The 25,845-nt window shown below is 46.3% G+C and overlaps 1 protein-coding gene across 2 annotated transcripts in view; it reads right to left on the bottom strand.

The window, feature by feature from the left end:
* Positions 1–25,845, bottom strand: part of LOC139749889 (uncharacterized) — a 550,483-nt gene that overhangs the window by 304,957 nt on the left and 219,681 nt on the right. For both annotated transcript variants that reach the window (XM_071664274.1, XM_071664273.1), the window contains one exon: positions 5,087–5,213. In XM_071664274.1, coding sequence (XP_071520375.1) covers positions 5,087–5,213 — 127 coding nt within the window. The remainder of the gene's footprint in view (positions 1–5,086; positions 5,214–25,845) is intronic.

Here is a 25,845-nt window from a genome sequence, read left to right as displayed (position 1 = left end):
ATGATGATGACGACCAGGTGGGAGTGAGTGCAGCTCGTGGTGATGATGATGAATGACCAGGTGGGAGTGAGTGCAGCTCGTGATGATGATGATGATGACCAGGTGGGAGTGAGTGCAGCTCGTGGTTGATGATGATGATGACACCAGTGGGAGTGAGTGCAGGCTCGTGGTGATGATGATGATGAACCAGGTGGGAGTGAGTGCAGCTTCGTGATGATGATGATGATCGACCAGGTGAGAGTGAGTGCAGCTCGTGGTGATGATGATGAGAGACCAGGTGGGAGTGAGTGCAGCTCGTGGAGATGATGATGATGACCAGGTGGGAGTGAGTGCAGCTCGTGGTGATGATGATGATGACCAGGTGGGAGTGAGTGCAGTTCGTGATGATGATGATGATGACCAGGTGGAGTGAGTGCAGCTCGTGATGATGATGATGATGACCAGGTGGGAGTGAGTGCAGCTCGTGGATGATGATGATGATGACCAGGTGGGAGTGAGTGCAGCTCGTGATGATGATGATGACCAGGTGGGAGTGAGTGCAGTTCGTGATGATGATGATGATGACCAGGTGGGAGTGAGTGCAGCTCGTGATGATGATGATGATGATGACCAGGTGGGAGTGAGTGCAGCTCGTGGTGATGATGATGATGACCAGGTGGGAGTGAGTGCAGCTCGTGGTGATGATGATGATGATGACCAGGTGGGAGTGAGTGCAGCTCGTGATGATGATGATGATGACCAGGTGGGAGTGAGTGCAGCTCGTGATGATGATGATGATGACCAGGTGGGAGTGAGTGCAGCTCGTGATGATGATGATGATGACCAGGTGGGAGTGAGTGCAGCTCGTGATGATGATGATGATGATGACCAGGTGGGAGTGAGTGCAGTTCGTGATGATGATGATGATGACCAGGTGGGAGTGAGTGCAGCTCGTGATGATGATGATGACCAGGTGGGAGTGATTGCAGTTCGTGATGATGATGATGATGACCAGGTGGGAGTGAATGCAGCTCGTGGTGATGATGATGATGACCAGGTGGGAGTGAGTGCAGCTCGTGATGATGATGAGATGATGATGACCAGGTGGGGAGTGAGTGCAGCTCGTGGTGATGATGATGATGACCAGGTGGGAGTGAGTGCAGCTCGTGGTGATGATGATGATGATGATGACCAGGTGGGAGTGAGTGCAGCTCGTGATGATGATGATGATGATGACCAGGTGGGAGTGAGTGCAGTTCGTGGTGATGATGATGATGATGACCAGGTGGGAGTGAGTGCAGTTCGTGATGATGATGATGATGATGACCAGGTGGGAGTGAGTGCAGCTCGTGGTGATGATGATGATGATGACCAGGTGGGAGTGAGTGCAGCTCGTGGTGATGATGATGATGATGACCAGGTGGGAGTGAGTGCAGTTCGTGATGATGATGATGATGATGACCAGGTGGGAGTGAGTGCAGCTCGTGATGATGATGATGATGACGACCAGGTGGGAGTGAGTGCAGCTCGTGGTGATGATGATGATGACGACCAGGTGGGAGTGAGTGCAGGTCGTGGTGATGATGATGATGACCAGGTGGGAGTGAGTGCAGGTCGTGGTGATGATGATGATGACCAGGTGGGAGTGAGTGCAGCTCGTGATGATGATGATGATGATGACGACCAGGTGGGAGTGAGTGCAGCTCGTGGTGATGATGATGATGACGACCAGGTGGGAGTGAGTGCAGCTCGTGGTGATGATGATGATGATGACCAGGTGGGAGTGAGTGCAGCTCGTGATGATGATGATGATGATGATGACCAGGTGGGAGTGAGTGCAGCTCGTGGTGATGATGATGATGACCAGGTGGGAGTGAGTGCAGGTCGTGGTGATGATGATGATGACCAGGTGGGAGTGAGTGCAGTTCGTGATGATGATGATGACGACCAGGTGGGAGTGAGTGCAGCTCGTGGTGATGATGATGATGACGACCAGGTGGGAGTGAGTGCAGCTCGTGGTGATGATGATGATGACCAGGTGGGAGTGAGTGCAGCTCGTGGTGATGATGATGATGACCAGGTGGGAGTGAGTGCAGTTCGTGATGATGATGATGATGACCAGGTGGGAGTGAGTGCAGCTCGTGATGATGATGATGATGATGATGACCAGGTGGGAGTGAGTGCAGCTCGTGGTGATGATGATGAGATGACCAGGTGGGAGTGAGTGCAGCTCGTGGTGATGATGATGATGATGACCAGGTGGGAGTGAGTGCAGCTCGTGGTGATGATGATGATGATGACCAGGTGGGAGTGAGTGCAGCTCGTGATGATGATGATGATGACCAGGTGGGAGTGAGTGCAGCTCGTGGTGATGATGATGATGACCAGGTGGGAGTGAGTGCAGTTCGTGATGATGATGATGATGACCAGGTGGAGTGAGTGCAGCTCGTGATGATGATGATGATGACCAGGTGGGAGTGAGTGCAGTTCGTGTGATGATGATGATGACCAGGGTGGGAGTGAGTGCAGCTCGTGATGATGATGATGACCAGGTGGGAGTGAGTGCAGTTCGTGATGATAAGATGATGAGACCAGGTGGGAGTAGTGCAGCTCGTGAGTGAGGTGCTGGATGATGATGACAGGTGGGAGTGAGTGCAGCTCGTGATGATGATGATGATGCCAGGTGGGAGTGAGTGCAGCTCGTGATGATGATGATGATGATGACCAGGTGGGAGTGAGTGCAGCTCGTGGTGATGATGATGATGACCAGGTGGGAGTGAGTGCAGCTCGTGGTGATGATGATGATGTGATGACCAGGTGGGAGTGAGTGCAGCTCGGTGATGATGATGATGATGACCAGGTGGGAAGGTGAGTGCAGCTACGCTAGGTGATGATGATGAAGACCCTGGTGGGAGTGGAGTGCAGCTCGTGATGATGACTGATGATGATGATGACAGGTGGGAGTGAGTGCAGTTCGTTGGTGAAGATGATGAATGACCAGGTGGGAGTGAGTGCCAGCTCGTGGTGATGAAGATGATGACCAGGTAGGTGTGAGTGCAGCTCGTGGTGATGATGATGATGACCTAGGTGGGAGTGGAGTGCAGCTCGTGATGATGATGATGATGACCAGTGTGGGAGTGAGTGCAAGCTCGTGGTGATGATGATGATGATGATGATGACCAGTGGGAGTGAGTGCAGGTCGTGGTGATGATGATGATGACCAGGTGGGAGTGAGTGCAGAGCTCGTGGGATGATGATGATGATGATGACCAGGTGGGAAGTGAGTGCAGTCGTGGTGATGATGATGATGACCAGGTGGGAGTGAGTGCAGTTCGTGATGATGATGATGATGACCAGGTTGGGAGTGAGTGCAGCTCGTGATGATGATGATGATGATGATGACCAGGTGGGAGTGAGTGCAGCTCGTGGTGATGATGATGATGATGACCAGGTGGGAGTGAGTGCAGCTCGTGGTGATGATGATGATGATGATGACCAGGTGGGAGTGAGTGCAGCTCGTGATGATGATGATGATGATGATGACCAGGTGGGAGTGAGTGCAGCTCGTGATGATGATGATGATGACCAGGTGGGAGTGAGTGCAGCTCGTGGTGATGATGATGATGACCAGGTGGGAGTGAGTGCAGCTCGTGGTGATGATGATGATGACCAGGTGGGAGTGAGTGCAGTTCGTGATGATGATGATGATGACCAGGTGGGAGTGAGTGCAGCTCGTGATGATGATGATGATGATGATGACCAGGTGGGAGTGAGTGCAGCTCGTGGTGATGATGATGATGATGACCAGGTGGGAGTGAGTGCAGCTCGTGGTGATGATGATGATGATGACCAGGTGGGAGTGAGTGCAGCTCGTGGTGATGATGATGATGATGACCAGGTGTGAGTGAGTGCAGCTCGTGATGATGATGATGATGACCAGGTGGGAGTGAGTGCAGCTCGTGGTGATGATGATGATGACCAGGTGGGAGTGAGTGCAGTTCGTGATGATGATGATGATGACCAGGTGGGAGTGAGTGCAGCTCGTGATGATGATGATGATGATGACCAGGTGGGAGTGAGTGCAGTTCGTGATGATGATGATGATGACCAGGTGGGAGTGAGTGCAGCTCGTGATGATGATGATGACCAGGTGGGAGTGAGTGCAGTTCGTGATGATGATGATGATGACCAGGTGGGAGTGAGTGCAGCTCGTGATGATGATGATGACCAGGTGGGAGTGAGTGCAGTTCGTGATGATGATGATGATGACCAGGTGGGAGTGAGTGCAGCTCGTGATGATGATGATGATGACCAGGTGGGAGTGAGTGCAGCTCGTGATGATGATGATGATGATGATGACCAGGTGGGAGTGAGTGCAGCTCGTGATGATGATGATGATGACCAGGTGGGAGTGAGTGCAGCTCGTGATGATGATGATGATGACCAGGTGGGAGTGAGTGCAGCTCGTGATGATGATGATGATGATGATGACCAGGTGGGAGTGAGTGCAGCTCGTGATGATGATGATGATGATGACCAGGTGGGAGTGAGTGCAGCTCGTGATGATGATGATGATGATGACCAGGTGGGAGTGAGTGCAGCTCGTGATGATGATGATGACCAGGTGGGAGTGAGTGCAGCTCGTGATGATGATGATGATGATGATGACCAGGTGGGAGTGAGTGCAGCTCGTGGTGATGATGATGATGACCAGGTGGGAGTGAGTGCAGGTCGTGGTGATGATGATGATGATGATGACCAGGTGGGAGTGAGTGCAGCTCGTGATGATGATGATGATGATGATGACCAGGTGGGAGTGAGTGCAGTTCGTGGTGATGATGATGATGACCAGGTGGGAGTGAGTGCAGGTCGTGGTGATGATGATGATGATGATGACCAGGTGGGAGTGAGTGCAGGTCGTGGTGATGATGATGATGACCAGGTGGGAGTGAGTGCAGCTCGTGATGATGATGACCAGGTGGGAGTGAGTGCAGTTCGTGATGATGATGATGATGACCAGGTGGGAGTGAGTGCAGGTCGTGGTGATGATGATGATGACCAGGTCACGAGTGCAGGTCGTGGTGATGAGTGATGGCTGGTGTCTTACCCGAGTTGATGACGAAGACGAGGAACATGGCGAGCAGGACGACCCAGGCCCAGCCTCCGTCCACGTCTGGGTGTGGTGGTGGTGGTGAGGCGGCTTCCTCCCCCAGGCTCACCTCCACCGTCTGCTCCTGTCGGCCACAACAACACACAACACCTCAATATTAACAACACACAACACCTCAATATTAACAACACACAACACCTCAATATTAACAACACACAACACCTCAATATTAACAACACACAACACCTCAATATTAACAACACACAACACCTCAATATTAACAACACACAACACCTCAATATTAACAACACACAACACCTCAATATTAACAACACACAACACCTCAATATTAACAACACACAACACCTCAATATTAACAACACACAACACCTCAATATTAACAACACACAACACCTCAATATTAACAACACACAACACCTCAATATTAACAACACAACACACACAACTCCTCTCTACCCAGCACGAACATGTAACGTTCACACTGTCACCAGTTATGTCACACTCCGGTCAACGAGCACTCTCACACCAGTGGAGAGAGACCACTGCGTGGGGACCACTGGAGGAAGACCAGTGGAGGGAGACCACTGGAGGAAGACCAGTGGAGGGAGACCACTGGAAGAAGACCAGAGGGAGAGATACCACTGGAGGGGGACCACTGGAGGGAGAGATACCACTGGAGGGCAACCAGTGGAGGGAGAGCACGAGACATTCCTCCTCACACAGCCCTAGGCTCCCCTTCTCCTCCACACTACGTCAACACTGCCCGCGCCACACATCACACACACACACACACACACACACACATCACACACACACACACACACACACACACACACATCACACACACACACACACACACACACACACACACATCACACACACACACACACACACACACACACACCACTGTTGTCAAGCCTCGGTTCCTGGACTCAAACATACTTCATGTGTTGCCTTCTCACGGTGCCCGGCGTCAGCCGTACCAGCACGGACCATCTCTGTCAGCTATACCACCAAAAACCATCACTGTCAGCTATACCATCAAGGACCATCAGTGTCAGCCATACCATCAAGGTTAGTCAATGTCAGCCATACCATCAAGGACTATCATTGTCAGCCATACCATCAAGGACCATCAGTGTCAGCCATACCATCAAGGACAGTCAATGTCAGCAATACCATCAAGGTTAGTCAATGTCAGCCATACCATCAAGGACTATCATTGTCAGCCATACCATCAAGGACCATCAGCGTCAGCAATACCATCAAGGACAGTCAACGTCAGCCGTACCATCAAGGACCATCACTGTCAGCCATACCATCAAGGACTATCATTGTCAGCCATACCATCAAGGACAATCAGTGACAGTCATACCATCAAGGACAGTCAATGTCAGCCATACCATCAAGGACCATCATTGTCAGCCATACCATCAAGGACCATCAGTGTCAGCCATACCATCAAGGACCATCAGTGTCAGCCATACCATCAAGGACCATCAGTGTCAGCCATACCATCAAGGACCATCATTGTCAGCTATACTATCAAGGACCATCACTGTCAGCCATACCATCAAGGACCATCAGTGTCAGCCATACCATCAAGGACCATCAGTGTCAGCCATACCATCAAGGACCATCAGGGTCAGCCATACCATCAAGGACCATCAGTGTCAGCTATACCATCAAGGACCATCAGTGTCAGCCATACCATCAAGGACCATCATTGTCAGCTATACCATCAAGGACCATCATTGTCAGCCATACCATCAAGGACCATCAGTGTCAGCCATACCATCAAGGACCATCATTGTCAGCCATACCATCAAGGACCATCATTGTCAGCTATACCATCAAGGACCAACACTGTCAGCCATACCATCAAGGACCATCACTGTCAGCCATACCATCAAGGACTATCATTGTCAGCCATACCATCAAGGACCATCAGTGTCAGCCATACCATCAAGGACAGTCAATGTCAGCAATACCATCAAGGTTAGTCAATGTCAACCATACCATCAAGGACCATCAGTGTCAGCCATACCATCAAGGACCATCATTGTCAGCCATACCATCAAGGACCATCAGTGTCAGCCATACCATCAAGGACCATCAGTGTCAGCCATACCATCAAGGACCATCATTGTCAGCTATACCATCAAGGACCATCACTGTCAGCCATACCATCAAGGACCATCAGTGTCAGCCATACCATCAAGGACCATCAGTGTCAGCCATACCATCAAGGACCATCACTGTCAGCCATACCATCAAGGACCATCAGTGTCAGCTATACCATCAAGGACCATCACTGTCACCCATACCATCAAGGACCATCAGTGTCAGCCATACCATCAAGGACCATCAGTGTCAGCCATACCATCAGGACCATTCAGTGTCAGCCATACCATCAAGGACCCATCATTGTCAGCTATACCATCAAGGACCATTACTGTCAGCCATACCATCAAGGACCATCATTGTCAGCTATACCATCAAGGACCATCATTGTCAGCCATACCATCAAGGACCATCACTGTCACCCATACCATCAAGGACCATCAGTGTCAGCCATACCATCAAGGACCATCATTGGTCAGCCATAATCATCAAGGACCATCAGTATTGTCAGCCATACATCAAGGACCATCAGTATCAGCCATACCATCAAGGACCATCATTGTCAGCTATACCATCAAGGACCATCATTGTCAGCCATACCATCAAGGACCATCATTGTCAGCTATACCATCAAGGACCATCACTGTCAGCCATACCATCAAGGACCATCACTGTCAGCCATACCAATCAAGGACTATCATTGTCAGCCATACCATCAAGGACCATCAGTGTCAGCCATACCATCAAGGACAGTCAAAGTCAGCAATACCATCAAGGTTGTCAATGTCAGCCATACCATCAAGGACCATCATTGTCAGCATACCATCAAGGACCATCATTGTAGCTATACCATCAAGGACCATCAGTGTCAGCCATACCATCAAGGACCATCAGTGTCAGCCATACATCAAGGACCCATCAGTGTCAGCATACCATCAAGGACCATCACTGTCAGCCATACCATCAAGGCCCATCATTGTCAGCTATACCATCAAGGACCCATCACTGTCACCCATACCTCAAGGACCATCATTGTCAACTATACCATCAAGGACCATCATTGTCAGCCATACCATCAAGGACCATCAGTGTCAGCCATACCATCAAAGACCATCAGTGTCAGCCATACCATCAAGGACCATCATTGTCAGCCATACCATCAAGGAGGACCATCAATGTCAGCCATACCATCAAGGACCATCACTGTCAGACATATACCATCAAGGTACCATCCAAGGACCATCCATAGTCAGCCTATACCATCAAGGACCATCATTGTCAGCTATACCTCAAGGACCATCATTGTCAGCCATACCATCAAGGACCATCAGTGTCAGGCCATACCATCAAGGACCATCAGTGTCAGCCATACCATCAAGGACCATCATTAGTCCAGCCATAACCATCAAGGACCATCTGTGTCAGCCATAACTTCAAGGACATCAGTGTCAGCCATACCATCAAGGACCATCATTGTCAGCCATACCATCAAGGACCATCATGTCAGCCATACCATCAAGGACCATCAGTGTCAGCCATACCATCAAGGCCCATCAGCTGTCAGCCATACCATCAAGGACCATCATTGTTCAGCCATACCATCAAGGACCATCATTGTCAGCCATTACCATCAAGGACCATCAAGTGTCAGCCATACCATCAAGGACCATCATTGTCAGCTTATACCATCAAGGACATCAGTGTCAGCCAATACCATCAAGGACATCATTGTCAGCCATTACCATCAAGGACCATCAAGTGTCAGCCATACCTTCAAGGACCATCATTGTCAACTATACCATCAAGGAACCATCAGTGTCAGCCATACCATCAAGGAACCATCATTGTCAGCCATTACCATCAAGGACATCAGTGTCAGCCATACCTTCAAGGACCATCATTGTCAACTATACCATCAAGGACCTCAGTGTCAGCCATACCTTCAAGGACCATCATTGTCAGCCATTACCATCAAGGACCATCAAGTGTCAGCCATACCTTCAAGGACCATCATTTCAGCTATACCATCAAGGACCATCAGTGTCAGCCATACCTTCAAGGACCATCATTGTCAGCCATTACCATCAAGGACCAATCAGTGTCAGCCATACCTTCAAGGACCATCATTGTCAACTATACCATCAAGGACCATCAAGTGTCAGCCATACCTTCAAGGACCATCATTGTCAGCTTATACCATCAAGGACATCAGTGTCAGCCATACCATCAAGGACCATCATTGTCAGCCATTACCATCAAGGACCAACAGTGTCAGCCATACCTTCAAGGACCATCATTGTCAGCCATTACCATCAAGGACCATCATTGTTCAGCCATACCATCAAGGACCATCATTGTCAGCCATTACCATCAAGGACCAACAGTGTCAGCCATACCTTCAAGGACCATCATTTCAGCTATACCATCAAGGACCATCAGTGTCAAGCCATACCATCAAGGACATCATTGTCAGCCATTACCATCAAGGACCATCAAGTGTCAGCCATACCTTCAAGGACCATCATTGTCAGCCATTACCATCAAGGACATCAGTGTCAGCCATACCTTCAAGGACCATCATTGTCAGCCATTACCATCAAGGACCATCAAGTGTCAGCCATACCTTCAAGGACCATCATTGTCAGCTTATACCATCAAGGACATCAGTGTCAGCCATACCTTCAAGGACCATCATTGTCAGCCATTACCATCAAGGACATCAGTGTCAGCCAATACCATCAAGGACATCATTGTCAGCCATTACCATCAAGGACCATCAAGTGTCAGCCATACCTTCAAGGACCATCATTGTCAGCTTATACCATCAAGGACCAACAGTGTCAGCCATACCTTCAAGGACCATCATTTCAGCTATACCATCAAGGACCATCAAGTGTCAGCCATACCTTCAAGGACCATCAGTGTCATGCCATACCATCAAGACAGTCAATGTCAGCCATACCATCAAGGACCATCAGTGTCAAGCCATACCATCAAGGACCAACAGTGTCAGCCATACCATCAAGGACCATCATTGTCACTATACCATCAAGGACCATCATTGTTCAGCCATACCATCAAGGACCATCATTGTCAGCCATTACCATCAAGGACCATCATTGTTCAGCCATACCATCAAGGACCATCATTGTCAGCTTATACCATCAAGGACATCAGTGTCAGCCATAACCAACAAGGACCATCATTGTCAACTATACCATCAAGGACCATCAGTATCAGCCATACCATCAAGGACCATCATTGTCAGCCATTACCATCAAGGACCAACAGTGTCAGCCATACCTTCAAGGACCATCATTTCAGCTATACCATCAAGGACCATCATGGATCACGTCTGTTGCCAACCTTATCTATGGTTCTACTTCAGCCATTCTAATCAGTAAATCGTTCCGTATGTTACCAATCCTTTTGAAGTACAAGAACTTCGCCTCAATCTAGGTAAAACGTTTGCCCACAGGTATTTATACATGACTATAAATGAAAACATTGGAATCAGGTCTGGAGGAAGTCGATGGATCGAGATTATCAAAGCCTTTCATAATTATCTAAATATTTGTATCTCGTAACATATGATTTGAATTCAGTTCGAGAGTCATCATGGTAGCTCCACGCTGCACTCACTCTACTCTCTCTCTTTTTAGGTAGGGTGACTAGCACAGTCTCTTTTAGGAAGGGTGACCAAAACTCTCTTTTTAGGCAGAGTGACCAAAACTGTCTTTTTAGGAAGGGTGACCAAAACTGTGTCTTTTTAGGCAGAGTGACCAAAACTGTCTCTTTTTAAATAGGGAGACTAAAACTGTCTCTTTTTAGGTAGGGTGACCAAAACTGAACACAACATTCGAGGAGGAGACGAACAAAGGAACTGTAAGTAGTAAGGGCGACTTCCCTGCACATCAAGTCGTAAGCCTTACATGTAAATCCCAGAATTTAGTTCGCATTTTTCACCGTTTCTTTGCACTTCTTACTTGGCTTTAGGTGACCGCAGATTATCCCGCCGGGGTCTTGCTCTTCATTTACATTTCTGCAGATAAATAGAATTCTTACTGTAGCCTGCTTTTTCGATTTAACTAACAACATATTTAACTTCGTTCTTATCGATATTAAAATTCATTTGCAATCTATGAGCCTAGCTGTTCTCATCGATATTAGAATTCACTTGCCATCTATGAGCCTAGTATATGAGTAGTCTGTCACTTTGAAGCTGTAGACGTTCAAATTCATCAATAGATTTAATTCCCAGCTTTGTATCATCGGTCAGTTTTGATATCTTGCGATGCAGCCCATTATCAATATCAATAATAAACATATACACGAAAAAGAGAACCGGGCCTAAGACTGATCCTTGTGGTACACCATCATTCTTAGCCTTAATCACTAACCACTACTCTAGGTTTACAGCCATTTCCTCTCCACCGAAGGGCAACGCCATCAGTGCCATGAGACTTGATTTCTCCTGAGGAACGGTTCATGTGGAACCTTCTCGAATGCTTTCTGAAAGTCTTGATAGATGACATCATAAACCTTAGTGTCATCATCCATGGTAACTATATCATCATACAAGATGTCCAGGAGATTCGTCAGACGTGAGCGATCTTCGTCGACAACATTGCTGAAAACTGGTTATCAAGTGGTGGTCCTCTGAATGGTTTACAATTCTATCTCGAATGATGGTTTCCACAAGTTTACCACCTACAGACGTTGAGCTAACAGGGCGATAAATTCCAGGCATTCATTTATAACCTTATTAGAATATCAGTGTTACACTGTGAGACTTCCATCCATCTGGAACTTTCCCCGTAGCCAGTGAGTTACTGTAAAGGTCAGTCAAGAACTTACCTATCTCATTCGTGGTCTTTTTTAACTGTCCTCAGATAAAGCTCACCAGGGTCTGCTGTATTATCTGTTTTCATACCGTCTATCACTGATAAGAGGTCTTTGGCTTTTATGTAATTATCTTGCAGATGTTTCTTCTTTCTTATATCTGACACTGGATCCGGGATGTGGTTTGTGTCTTCGATCGTTAATACCGATGTGACAATGTCATGAAAGATTTTCGTCATAGCTTCGTTGTATTGAACGGAGTCACCGTTTTCCGTAATTACTGGACCAAATAGACTGGGTGATGCTCTCTTGCTTCTAACATGACTAAAACTCATTAGGGTTCCTTTTACTATCTTCATCAAAATATGCTTCATATTAACGCTGTCGTATAATAATTCTCCTAGTTCCTGTACGCAAATTTACATAACTTTATCATGTAGGTTATTAGCCTCTTTATCATGTAGGTTATTAGCCTCTTTGAGTTTCTTTTGAGCTACTTTCTCAGACAACGGCCAATTTAGATTTCATTGTTCCACCACCTTAGCTTCATTTTAGAAATAGACCGTCTTATCCGTATAGGTATATATGCTCCTTCTACTGCTTTGAAAGTTTTACTAAAGCTTTCCCAAGTTACATTTATGTCATTTTCATTTATCATATCCCAGGATTGCCTGTCGAGAGTAATTCTACGATCGTTGAAATCTGTATTTTTATAATCAGGTATTTCTTTCGCAACCGTCATCTTGACCAATATTACATTGCAATGTTGAAAGTAAACAGAAACATAATTACTTGGTAATCACTTGTACCAAACGTTACACTAAACTCAACATTATTAACGAAATCCTCAGTTGTAGTTAGAACTAAATCTAATATACTCTTATCAGGAGCAGGTTTCTCAACTAACTAGAGTACAACACTATCAAGCAAATTCAGGTACTGGAAAGAGATGCCCTACATTTTGACACCGGTATGTTATCATACGAAAATTTCTACACCTTAGACAGAGATTCACTGATCATATATAATAGTATGAAGATAATAGGAAGAAAATGTAATAGCAATGTAGAGTATTACAATCAACTTCCAAAGTATCAGATGCAAAGAACATAGATATCTCTAAATCAAGGCTGGACAAATATTTCACTGACATCTCTTAACAATAAGGAAATTATATATATATATATATATATATATATATATATATATATATATATATATATATACATATTGTATTTTACTTTCTAAAAGGGGAAACAGAAGAAGGAGTCACGCGGGGAGTGCTCATCCTCCTCGAAGGCTCAGATTGGGGGTGTCTAAATGTGTGTGGATGTAACCAACATGAGAAAAAAGGAGAGATAGGTAGTATGTTTGAGGAGAGGAACCTGGATGTTTTGGCTCTGAGTGAAACGAAGCTCAAGGGAAAAGGGGAAGAGTGGTTTGGGAATGTCTTGGGAGTAAAGTCAGGGGTTAGTGAGACGACAAGAGCAAGGGAAGGAGTAGCACTACTGAAACAGGAGTGGTGGAAGTATGTGACAGAGTGTAAGAAAGTAAACTCTAGACTGATACAGGTAAAACTGAAAGTGGATGGAGAGAGATGGGTGATTATTGGTGCATATGCACCTGGGCATGAGAAGAAAGATCATGAGAGGCAAGTGTTTTGGGAGCTGCTGAGTGAGTGTGTTTGCAGTTTTGATGCACGAGACCGGGTTATAGTGATGGGTGATTTGAATGCAAAGGTGAGTAATGTGGCAGTTGAGGGAATAATTGGTGTACATGGAGTGTTTAGCGTTGTAAATGGAATTGGTGAAGAGCTTGTAGATTTATGTGCTGAAAAAGGACTGGTGATTGGAAATACCTGGTTCAAAAAAAAAAGAGATATAAGTGTACGTATGTAAGTAGGAGATATGGCCAGAGAGCGTTATTGGATTACGTGTTAATTGATAGGTGCGCGAAAGAGAGACTTTTGGATGTTAATGTGCTGAGAGGTGCAACTGGAGGGATGTCGGATCATTATCTTGTGGAGGCGAAGATGAAGATTTGTGGAGGTTTTCAGAAAAGAAAAGAGAATGTTGGGGTGAAAACAGTGGTGAGAGTAAGTGAGCTTGGGAAGAAGACTTGTGTGAGGAAGTACCATGAAAGACTGAGTAGAGAATGGAAAAAGGTGAGAACAAAGGACGTAAGGGGAGTGGGTGAGGAATGGGATGTATTTAGGGAAGCAGTGATGGCTTGCGCAAAAGATGCTTGTGGCATGAGAAGCGTGGGAGGTGGGCAGATTAGAGAGGGTAGTGAGTGGTGGGATGAAGAGGTAAGATTATCAGTGAAAGATAAGAGAGAGGCATTTGGACGAATTTTGAAGGGAAATAATGCAAATCAGTGGAAGATGTATAAAAGAAAGAGGCAGGAGGTCAAGAGAAAGGTGCAAGAGGTGAAAAAGAGGGCAAATGAGTGTTCGGACGAGTATCATTAAATTTTAGGGAGAATAAAAAGATGTTTTGGAAGGAGGTAAATAAATTGAGTAAGACAAGGGAGCAAATGGGATTTCAGTGAAGGGGGCTAATGGGGAGGTGATAACAAGTAGTGGTGATGTGAGAAGGAGATGGAGTGCGTATTTTGAAGGTTTGTTGAGTGTGTTTGATAATAGAGTGGCAGATATAGGGTGTTTTGATCGAGGTGGTGTGCAAAGTGAGAGGGTTAGGGAAAATGATTTGGTAAACAGAGAAGAGGTAGTAAAAGCGTTGCAGAAGATGAAAGCCGGCAAGGCAGCGGATTTGGATGGTATTGCAGTAAAATTTATTAAAAAAGGGGGTGACTGTATTGTTGAATGGTTGGTAAGGTTATTCATTGTATGTATGTCTCATGGTGAGGTGCCTGAGGATTGGCGGAATGCGTGCATAGTGCCATTGTACAAAGGCAAAGGGGATAAGAGTGAGTGCTCAAATTACAGAGGTATAAGTTTGTTAAGTACTCCTGGGAAATATATGGGAGGGTATTGATTGAGAGGGTGAAGGCATTTACAGAGCATCAGATTGGGGAAGAGCAGTGTGGTTTCAGAAGTGGTAGAGGATGTGTGGATCAGGTGTTTGCTTTGATGAATGTATGTGAGAAATACTTAGAAAAGCAAATGGATTTGTATGTAGCATTTGTTGATCTGAAGAAGGCATATGATAGAGTTGATAGAGATGTTCTGTGGAAGGTATTAAGAATATATGGTATGGGAGGCAAGTTGTTAGAAGCAGTGAAAAGTTTTTATCGAGGATGTAAGGCATGTGTACGTGTAGGAAGAGAGGAAAGTGATTGGTTCTCAGTGTATGTAGATTTGCGGCAGGGGTGTGTGATGTCTCCATGGTTGTTTAATTTGTTTATGGATGGGGTTGTTAGGGAGGTGAATGCAAGAGTTTTGGAGAGAGGGGCAAGTATGCATTCTGTTATGGATGAGAGAGCTTGGGAAGTGAGTCAGGGGGCGAAAGTTCTAGGAGCGTTGAAAAATGTGTGGAAGTCGAGAACATTATCTCGGAAAGCCAAAATGGGTATGTTTGAAGGAATAGTTGTTCCAACAATGTTCTATGGTTGCGAGGCTTGGGCTATGGATAGAGTTGTGCGGAGGAGGGTGGAAGTGCTGGACAATATGTGGTGTGAGATGGTTTGATCGAGTAAGTAATAATAGGGTAAGAGAGATGTGTGGTAATAAAAAGAGTGTGGTTGAGAGAGCAGAGGAGGGTGTTTTGAAATGGTTTGGTCACATGGAGAGACTGAATGAGGAAAGATTGACCAAGGGGATATATGTGTCAGAGGTGGAGGGAATGAGAAGTGGGAGACCAAACTGAAGGTGGAAAGATGGAGTGAAAAAGATTTTGAGTGATCGGGGCCTGAACATGCAGGAGGGTGAAAGGTTTGCAAGGAATAGAGTGAATTGGAACGATGTGGTATACCGGGGTTGACGTGCTGTCAATGGATTGAACCAGGGCATATGAAGCGTCTGGGGTAAACCATGGAAAGTTCTATGGGGTCTGGATGTGGAAAGGGAGCTGTGGTTTCGGTGCATTATTACATGACAACTAGAGACTGAGTGTGAACGAACGTGGCCTTTGTTGTCTTTTCCTAGCGCTACCTCGCGCACATTTGGGGGAGGGGGTTGTTATTTCATGTGTGGCGGGGTGGCGATGGGAATGAATACAGGCAGACAGTATGAATTATGTACATGTGTATATATGTATATGTCTGTGTGTGTATATGTATGTATACGTTGAGATGTATGGGTATGTATATTTGCGTGTGTGGACGTGTATGTATACATGTGTATGTGGGTGGGTTGGGCCATCCTTTCGTCTGTTTCCTTGCGCTACCTCGCTAACGCGGGAGACAACGACAAAGCAAAATCAATCAATAAATAAATAAATATATATATATATATATATATATATATATATATATATATATATATATATATATATATATAACAGAGCAGTGTAGAAGTGGTAGAGGATGTGTGGATCAGGTGTTTCCTCTGAAGATGTATGTGAGAAATACTCAGAAAAACAAGTGGCTTTGTGTGTAGCATTTATGGATCAGGAGAAGGCATATGATAGTGTTGATAGAGATGCTCTGTGGAAGGTATTAAGAATATATGGTAAGGGAGGAAAGTTGCTAAAAGTAGTGAAAAGTTATTATCGAGGATGTAAGGCATGTGGACGAGTAGGAAGAGAGGAAAGTGATTGGTTCCCAGTGAATGTCGGTTTGCGGCAGGGGTGTGTGATGTCTCCATGGTTGTTTAATTTGTTTATGGATGGGGTTGTTAGGGAGGTGAATGCAAGAGTTTTGGAGAGAGGGGCAAATATGCAGTCTGTTGTGGATGAGAGGGCTTGGGAAGTGAGTCAGTTTTTTTTCGCTGATGATGCAGCGCTGGTGGCTGATTCGGGTAAGAAACTGCAGAAGCTGGTGACTGAGTCTGGTAAAATGTGGGAAAAAAGAAAGCTGAGAGTAAATGTGAATAAGAGCAAGGTTATTAGGTACAGTAGGATGAGGGACAAGTCAATTGCGAGGTACGTATGAATAGAGAAAAAATAGAGGAAGTGAAGTGTTTTAGATATCTGGGAGTGGATTTGGCAGCGGAGGATCCATGGAAGCGGAAGTGAGTCACAGGGTGGGGGAGGGGGCGAAGGTTCTGGGAGCGTTGAAGAATGTGTGGCAGGCGATAACATTATCTCGGAAAGCAAAAATGGGTATGTTTGAAGGTATAATGGTTCCAACAATGTTACATGGTTGCGGGTTGCGAGGCGTGGGCTATGGATAGGGTTGTGCAGAGGAGGGTGGATGTGTTGGAAATAAGATGTTTGAGGACAATATGTGGTGTGAGGTAGTTTGATCAAGTAAGTAATGAAAGGGTAGGAGAGATGTGTGGTAAAGAAAAGTGTGTGGTTGAGAGAGCAGAAGAGGGTGTATTGAAATGGTTTTCGTCACATGGAGAGAATGAGTGAAGAAAAATTGACAAAGAGGATATATGTGTCAGAGGTGGAGGGAACGAGGAGAAGTGGGAGACCAAATTGGAGGTGGAAGGACGGAGTGAAAAAGATTTTGAGCGATCAGGGCTTGAACATACAGGAGGGTGAAAGGCGTGCAAGGAACAGAGTGAATTGGAGCGATGTGGTATACCGGGGTCGACGTGCAGACAAAGGATTGAACCAGGGCATGTGAAGCGTCTGGGGTACACCATGGAAAGTCTTGTGGGAAAGGGAGACGTGGTTTTGGTGCATTATACATGACAACTAGAGACTGAGTGCGAACGAATGTGGCCTTTGTTGTCTTTTCCTAGCGCTACTTCGCGCGCGTGCGGGGGGACGGGGTGTCATTTCGTGCGTGGCGGGGTGGCGATGGGAATGAATAAAGGCAGCAAGCATGAGTTATGTATATATATATATATATATATATATATATATATATATATATATATATATATATATATATATTTATTTATTTATTTATTTATTATACTTTGTCGCTGTCTCCCGCGTTTGCGAGGTAGCGCAAGGAAACAGACGAAAGAAATGGCCCAACCCCCCCCATACACATGTATATACATACGTCCACACACGCAAATATACATACCTACACAGCTTTCCATAGCTTACCCCAGACGCTTCACATGCCTTGATTCAATCCACTGACAGCACGTCAACCCCGGTATACCACATCGCTCCAATTCACTCTATTCCTTGCCCTCCTTTCACCCTCCTGCATGTTCAGGCCCCGATCACACAAAATCTTTTTCACTCCATCTTTCCACCTCCAATTTGGTCTCCCTCTTCTTCTTGTTCCCTCCACCTCCGACACATATATCCTCTTGGTCAATCTTTCCTCACTCATCCTCTCCATGTGCCCAAACCACTTCAAAACACCCTCTTCTGCTCTCTCAACCACGCTCTTTTTATTTCCACACATCTCTCTTACCCTCACGTTACTCACTCGATCAAACCACCTCACACCACACATTGTCCTCAAACATCTCATTTCCAGCACATCCATCCTCCTGCGCACAACTCTATCCATAGCCCACGCCTCCCAACCATACAACATTGTTGGAACCACTATTCCTTCAAACATACCCATTTTTGCTTTCCGAGATAATGTTCTCGACTTCCACACATTCTTCAAGGCCCCCAGAATTTTCGCCCCCTCCCCCACCCTATGATCCACTTCCGCTTCCATGGTTCCATCCGCTGCCAGATCCACTCCCAGATATCTAAAACACTTCACTTCCTCCAGTTTTTCTCCATTCAAACTCACCTCCCAATTGACTTGACCCTCAACCCTACTGTACCTAATAACCTTGCTCTTATTCACATTTACTCTTAACTTTCTTCTTCCACACACTTTACCAAACTCAGTCACCAGCTTCTGCAGTTTCTCACATGAATCAGCCACCAGCGCTGTATCATCAGCGAACAACAACTGACTCACTTCCCAAGCTCTCTCATCCCCAACAGACTTCATACTTGCCCCTCTTTCCAAAACTCTTGCATTTACCTCCCTAACAACCCCATCCATAAACAAATTAAACAACCATGGAGACATCACACACCCCTGCCGCAAACCTACATTCACTGAGAACCAATCACTTTCCTCTCTTCCTACACGTACACATGCCTCACATCCTCGATAAAAACTTTTCACTGCTTCTAACAACTTTCCTCCCACACCATATATTCTTAATACCTTCCACAGAGCATCTCTATCAACTCTATCATATGCCTTCTCCAGATCCATAAATGCTACATACAAATCCATTTGCTTTTCTAAGTATTTCTCACATACATTCTTCAAAGCAAACACCTGATCCACACATCCTCTACCACTTCTGAAACCACACTGCTCTTCCCCAATCTGATGCTCCGTACATGCCCTCACCCTCTCAATCAATACCCTCCCATATAATTTACCAGGAATACTCAACAAACTTATACCTCTGTAATTTGAGCACTCACTCTTATCCCCTTTGCCTTTGTACAATGGCACTATGCACGCATTCCGCCAATCCTCAGGCACCTCACCATGAGTCATACATACATTAAATAACCTTACCAACCAGTCAACAATACAGTCACCCCCTTTTTTAATAAATTCCACTGCAATACCATCCAAACCTGCTGCCTTGCCGGCTTTCATCTTCCGCAAAGCTTTCACTACCTCTTCTCTGTTTACCAAATCATTTTCCCTAACCCTCTCACTTTGCACACCACCTCGACCACAACACCCTACATCTGCCACTCTATCATCAAACACATTCAACAAACCTTCAAAATACTCACTCCATCTCCTTCTCACATCACCACTACTTGTTATCACCTCCCCATTTGCGCCCTTCACTGAAGTTCCCATTTGCTCCCTTGTCTTACGCACTTTATTTACCTCCTTCCAGAACATCTTTTTATTCTCCCTAAAATTTAATGATACTCTCTCACCCCAACTCTCATTTGCCCTTTTTTTCACCTCTTGCACCTTTCTCTTGACCTCCTGTCTCTTTCTTTTATACATCTCCCACTCAATTGCATTTTTTCCCTGCAAAAATCGTCCAAATGCCTCTCTCTTCTCTTTCACTAATACTCTTACTTCTTCATCCCACCACTCACTACCCTTTCTAATCAACCCACCTCCCACTCTTCTCATGCCACAAGCATCTTTTGCGCAATCCATCACTGATTCCCTAAATACATCCCATTCCTCCCCCACTCCCCTTACTTCCATTGTTCTCACCTTTTTCCATTCTGTACTCAGTCTCTCCTGGTACTTCCTCACACAGGTCTCCTTCTCAAGCTCACTTACTCTCACCACCCTCTTCACCCCAACATTCACTCTTCTTTTCTGAAAACCCATACAAATCTTCACCTTAGCCTCCACAAGATAATGATCAGACATTATATATATATATATATATATATATATATATATTTTTTTTTTTCAAACAATTCGCCATTTCCCGCGTTAGCGAGGTAGCGTTAAGAACAGAGAACTGGGCCACTGAGGGAATATCCTCACCTGGCCCCCTTCTCTGTTCCTTCTTTTGGAAAATTAAAAAAAATTGAGAGGGGAGGATTTCCAGCCCCCCGCTCCCTCCCCTTTTAGTCGCCTTCTACGACACGCAGGGAATACGTGGGAAGTATTCTTTCTCCCCTATCCCCAGGGATAATATATATTTATATATATATATATATATATATATATATATATATATATATATATATATATATATATATATATATTTTTTTTTTTTTTTTTTTTCTTTTTTTTTGCTTTGTCGCTGTCTCCCGCATTTGCGAGGTAGCGCAAGGAAACAGACGAAAGAAATGGCCCAACCCACCCCCATACACATGTATATACATACGTCCACACACGCAAATATACATACCTACACAGCTTTCCATGGTTTACCCCAGACGCTTCACATGCCTTGATCAATCCACTGACAGCACGTCAACCCCGGTATACCATATCGCTCCAATTCACTCTATTCCTTGCCCTCCTTTCACCCTCCTGCATGTTCAGGCCCCGATCACACAAAATCTTTTTCACTCCATCTTTCTACCTCCAATTTGGTCTCCCTCTTCTCCTCGTTCCCTCCACCTCCGACACATATATGCTCTTGGTCAATTTTTCCTCACTCATTCTCTCCATGTGACCAAACCATTTCAAAACACCCTCTTCTGCTCTCTCAACCACGCTCTTTTTATTTCCACACATCTCTCTTACCCTTACGTCACCCACTCAACCAAACCACCCCACACCACACATTGTCCTCAAACACCCCACCTCCAGCACATCCACCCTCCCGCGCACAACTCCATCCATAGTCCACGCCTCGCAACCACACAACATTGTTGGAACCACTATTCCTTCAAACATACCCATTTTTGCTTTCCGAGATAATGTTCTCGACTTCCACACATTTCTTTCAAACCATACCAGCACGGACAACCTTCAGTGTCAGCAGTACTAATAAGAAAGATCATCAATATCAGCTGTACCAGCGAGGATAATTAATAATAGCTGTACCGGCGAGGAGGATCATCAATATCAGCTGTACCAGCGAGGAGGATCATCAATATCAGCTGCACCAGCGAGGAGGATCATCAATATCAGCTGTACCAGCGAGGAGGATCATCAATATCAGCTGCACCAGCGAGGAGGATCATCAATATCAGCTGTACCAGCGAGGAGGATCATCGATATCAGCTGCACCAGCGAGGAGGATCATCAATATCAGCTGCACCAGCGAGGAGGATCATCAATATCAGCAGTACCAGCGAGGAGGATCATCAATATCAGCTGCACCAGCGAGGAGGATCATCAATATCAGCTGTACCAGCGGAGGATCATCATTATCAGCTGCACCAGCGAGGAGGATCATCAATATCAGCTGCACCAGCGAGGAGGATCATCAATATCAGCAGTACCAGCGAGGAGGATCATCAATATCAGCTGCACCAGCGAGGAGGATCATCAATATCAGCAGTACCAGCGAGGAGGATCATCAATATCAGCTGCACCAGCGAGGAGGATCATCAATATCAGCTGTGCCAGCGAGGAGGATCATCAATATCAGCTGCACCAGCGAGGACGATCATCAATATCAGCTGTACCAGCGGAGGATCATCATTATCAGCTGTACCAGCGAGGACGATCATCAATATCAGCTGCACCAGCGAGGAGGATCATCAATATCAGCAGTACCAGCGAGGACGATCATCAATATCAGATGCACCAGCGAGGAGAATCATCAATATCAGCTGCACCAGCGAGGAGGATCATCAATATCAGCTGCACCAGCGAGGAGAATCATCATTATCAGCTGCACCAGCGAGGAGGATCATCAATATCAGCTGCACCAGCGAGGAGAATCATCAATATCAGCTGCACCAGCGAGGAGGATCATCATTATCAGCTGCACCAGCGAGGAGGATCATCAATATCAGCTGTACCAGCGGAGGATCATCATTATCAGCTGCACCAGCGAGGAGGATCATCAATATCAGCTGCACCAGCGAGGAGGATCATCAATATCAGCTGCACCAGCGAGGAGGATCATCAATATCAGCTGCACCAGCGAGGAGGATCATCAATATCAGCAGTACCAGCGAGGAGGATCATCAATATCAGCTGCACCAGCGAGGAGGATCATCAATATCAGCTGTACCAGCGAGGAGGATCATCAATATCAGCTGCACCAGCGAGGACGATCATCAATATCAGCTGTACCAGCGGAGGATCATCATTATCAGCTGTACCAGCGAGGACGATCATCAATATCAGCTGCACCAGCGAGGAGGATCATCAATATCAGCAGTACCAGCGAGGACGATCATCAATATCAGCTGCACCAGCGAGGAGGATCATCAATATCAGCTGCACCAGCGAGGAGAATCATCATTATCAGCTGCACCAGCGAGGAGGATCATCAATATCAGCTGCATCAGCGAGGAGAATCATCAATATCAGCTGCACCAGCGAGGAGGATCATCATTATCAGCTGCACCAGCGAGGAGGATCATCAATATCAGCTGCACCAGCGAGGAGGATCATCAATATCAGCTGCACCAGCGAGGAGGATCATCATTATCAGCTGCACCAGCGAGGACGATCATCAATATCAGCTGTACCAGCGAGGAGGATCATCAATATCAGCTGCACCAGCGAGGAGGATCATCAATATCAGCTGTACCAGCGAGGAGGATCATCAATATCAGCAGTACCAGCGAGGAGGATCATCAATATCAGCTGCACCAGCGAGGAGGATCATCAATATCAGATGTACCAGCGGAGGATCATCATTATCAGCTGCACCAGCGAGGAGGATCATCAATATCAGCTGCACCAGCGAGGAGGATCATCAATATCAGCGAGGAGGATCATCAATATCAGCTGCACCAGCGAGGAGGATCATCAATATCAGCAGTACCAGCGGGGAGGATCATCAATATCAGCTGCACCAGCCAGGAGGATCATCAATATCAGCTGTGCCAGCGAGGAGGATCATCAATATCAGCTGCACCAGCGAGGACGATCATCAATATCAGCTGTACCAGCGGAGGATCATCATTATCAGCTGTACCAGCGAGGACGATCATCAATATCAGCTGCACCAGCGAGGAGGATCATCAATATCAGCAGTACCAGCGAGGACGATCATCAATATCAGATGCACCAGCGAGGAGGATCATCAATATCAGCTGCACCAGCGAGGAGGATCATCAATATCAGCTGCACCAGCGAGGAGAATCATCATTATCAGCTGCACCAGCGAGGAGGATCATCAATATCAGCTGCACCAGCGAGGAGAATCATCAATATCAGCTGCACCAGCGAGGAGGATCATCATTATCAGCTGCACCAGCGAGGAGGATCATCAATATCAGCTGTACCAGCGGAGGATCATCATTATCAGCTGCACCAGCGAGGAGGATCATCAATATCAGCTGCACCAGCGAGGAGGATCATCAATATCAGCGAGGAGGATCATCAATATCAGCTGCACCAGCGAGGAGGATCATCAATATCAGCAGTACCAGCGAGGAGGATCATCAATATCAGCTGCACCAGCGAGGAGGATCATCAATATCAGCTGTACCAGCGAGGAGGATCATCAATATCAGCTGCACCAGCGAGGACGATCATCAATATCAGCTGTACCAGCGGAGGATCATCATTATCAGCTGTACCAGCGAGGACGATCATCAATATCAGCTGCACCAGCGAGGAGGATCATCAATATCAGCAGTACCAGCGAGGACGATCATCAATATCAGCTGCACCAGCGAGGAGGATCATCAATATCAGCTGCACCAGCGAGGAGAATCATCATTATCAGCTGCACCAGCGAGGAGGATCATCAATATCAGCTGCACCAGCGAGGAGAATCATCAATATCAGCTGCACCAGCGAGGAGGATCATCATTATCAGCTGCACCAGCGAGGAGGATCATCAATATCAGCTGCACCAGCGAGGAGGATCATCAATATCAGCTGCACCAGCGAGGAGGATCATCATTATCAGCTGCACCAGCGAGGACGATCATCAATATCAGCTGTACCAGCGAGGAGGATCATCAATATCAGCTGCACCAGCGAGGAGGATCATCAATATCAGCAGTACCAGCGAGGAGGATCATCAATATCAGCAGTACCAGCGAGGAGGATCATCAATATCAGCTGCACCAACGAGGAGGATCATCAATATCAGCTGTACCGGCGAGGAGGATCATCAATATCAGCTGCACCAGCGAGGAGGATCATCAATATCAGCTGCACCAGCGAGGACGATCATCAATATCAGCTGTACCAGCGGAGGATCATCATTATCAGCTGTACCAGCGAGGACGATCATCAATATCAGCTGTACCAGCGAGAAGGATCATCAATATCAGCTGTGCCAACGAGGAGGATCATCAATATCAGCTGTACCAGCGAGGAGGATCATCAATATCAGCTGTACCAGCGAGGAGGATCATCAATATCAGCTGTACCAGCGAGAAGGATCATCAATATCAGCTGTGCGAGCGAGAAGGATCATCAATATCAGCTGTACCAGCGAGGATAATCATCAATATCAGCTGTACCAGCGAGGAAGATCAATATCAGCTGTACCAGAGAAAGATCATTAATGTCAGCTGTACCAGCGAGGAGGATCATCAATATCAGCTGTACCAGCGAGGAGGATCATCAATATCAGCAGTACCAGCGAGGAGGATCATCAATATCAGCTGGACCAGCGAGGAGGATCATCAATATCAGCTGTACCAGCGAGGAGGATCATCAATATCAGCTGTACCGGCGAGGAGGATCATCAATATCAGCTGCACCAGCGAGGAGGATCATCAATATCAGCTGCACCAGCGAGGACGATCATCAATATCAGCTGTACCAGCGGAGGATCATCATTATCAGCTGTACCAGCGAGGACGATCATCAATATCAGCTGTACCAGCGAGAAGGATCATCAATATCAGCTGTGCCAACAAGGATCATCAATATCAGGTGTACCAGCGAGGAAGATCATCAATATCAGCTGTACCAGCGAGGAGGATCATCAATATCAGCTGTACCAGCGAGAAGGATCATCAATATCAGCTGTGCGAGCGAGAAGGATCATCAATATCAGCTGTACCAGCGAGGATGATCATCAATATCAGCTGTACCAGCGAGGAAGATCATCAATATCAGCTGTACCAGAGAAGGATCATTAATGTCAGCTGTACCAGCGAGGATCATCAATATCAGCT

The sequence above is a fragment of the Panulirus ornatus genome, chromosome 8 (genome assembly GCF_036320965.1).
Source record: "Panulirus ornatus isolate Po-2019 chromosome 8, ASM3632096v1, whole genome shotgun sequence".
Taxonomy (NCBI): domain Eukaryota; kingdom Metazoa; phylum Arthropoda; class Malacostraca; order Decapoda; family Palinuridae; genus Panulirus; species Panulirus ornatus.
Note: the sequence above shows the minus strand (reverse complement) of the source record. Positions and strands in the feature narration are given on the sequence as shown.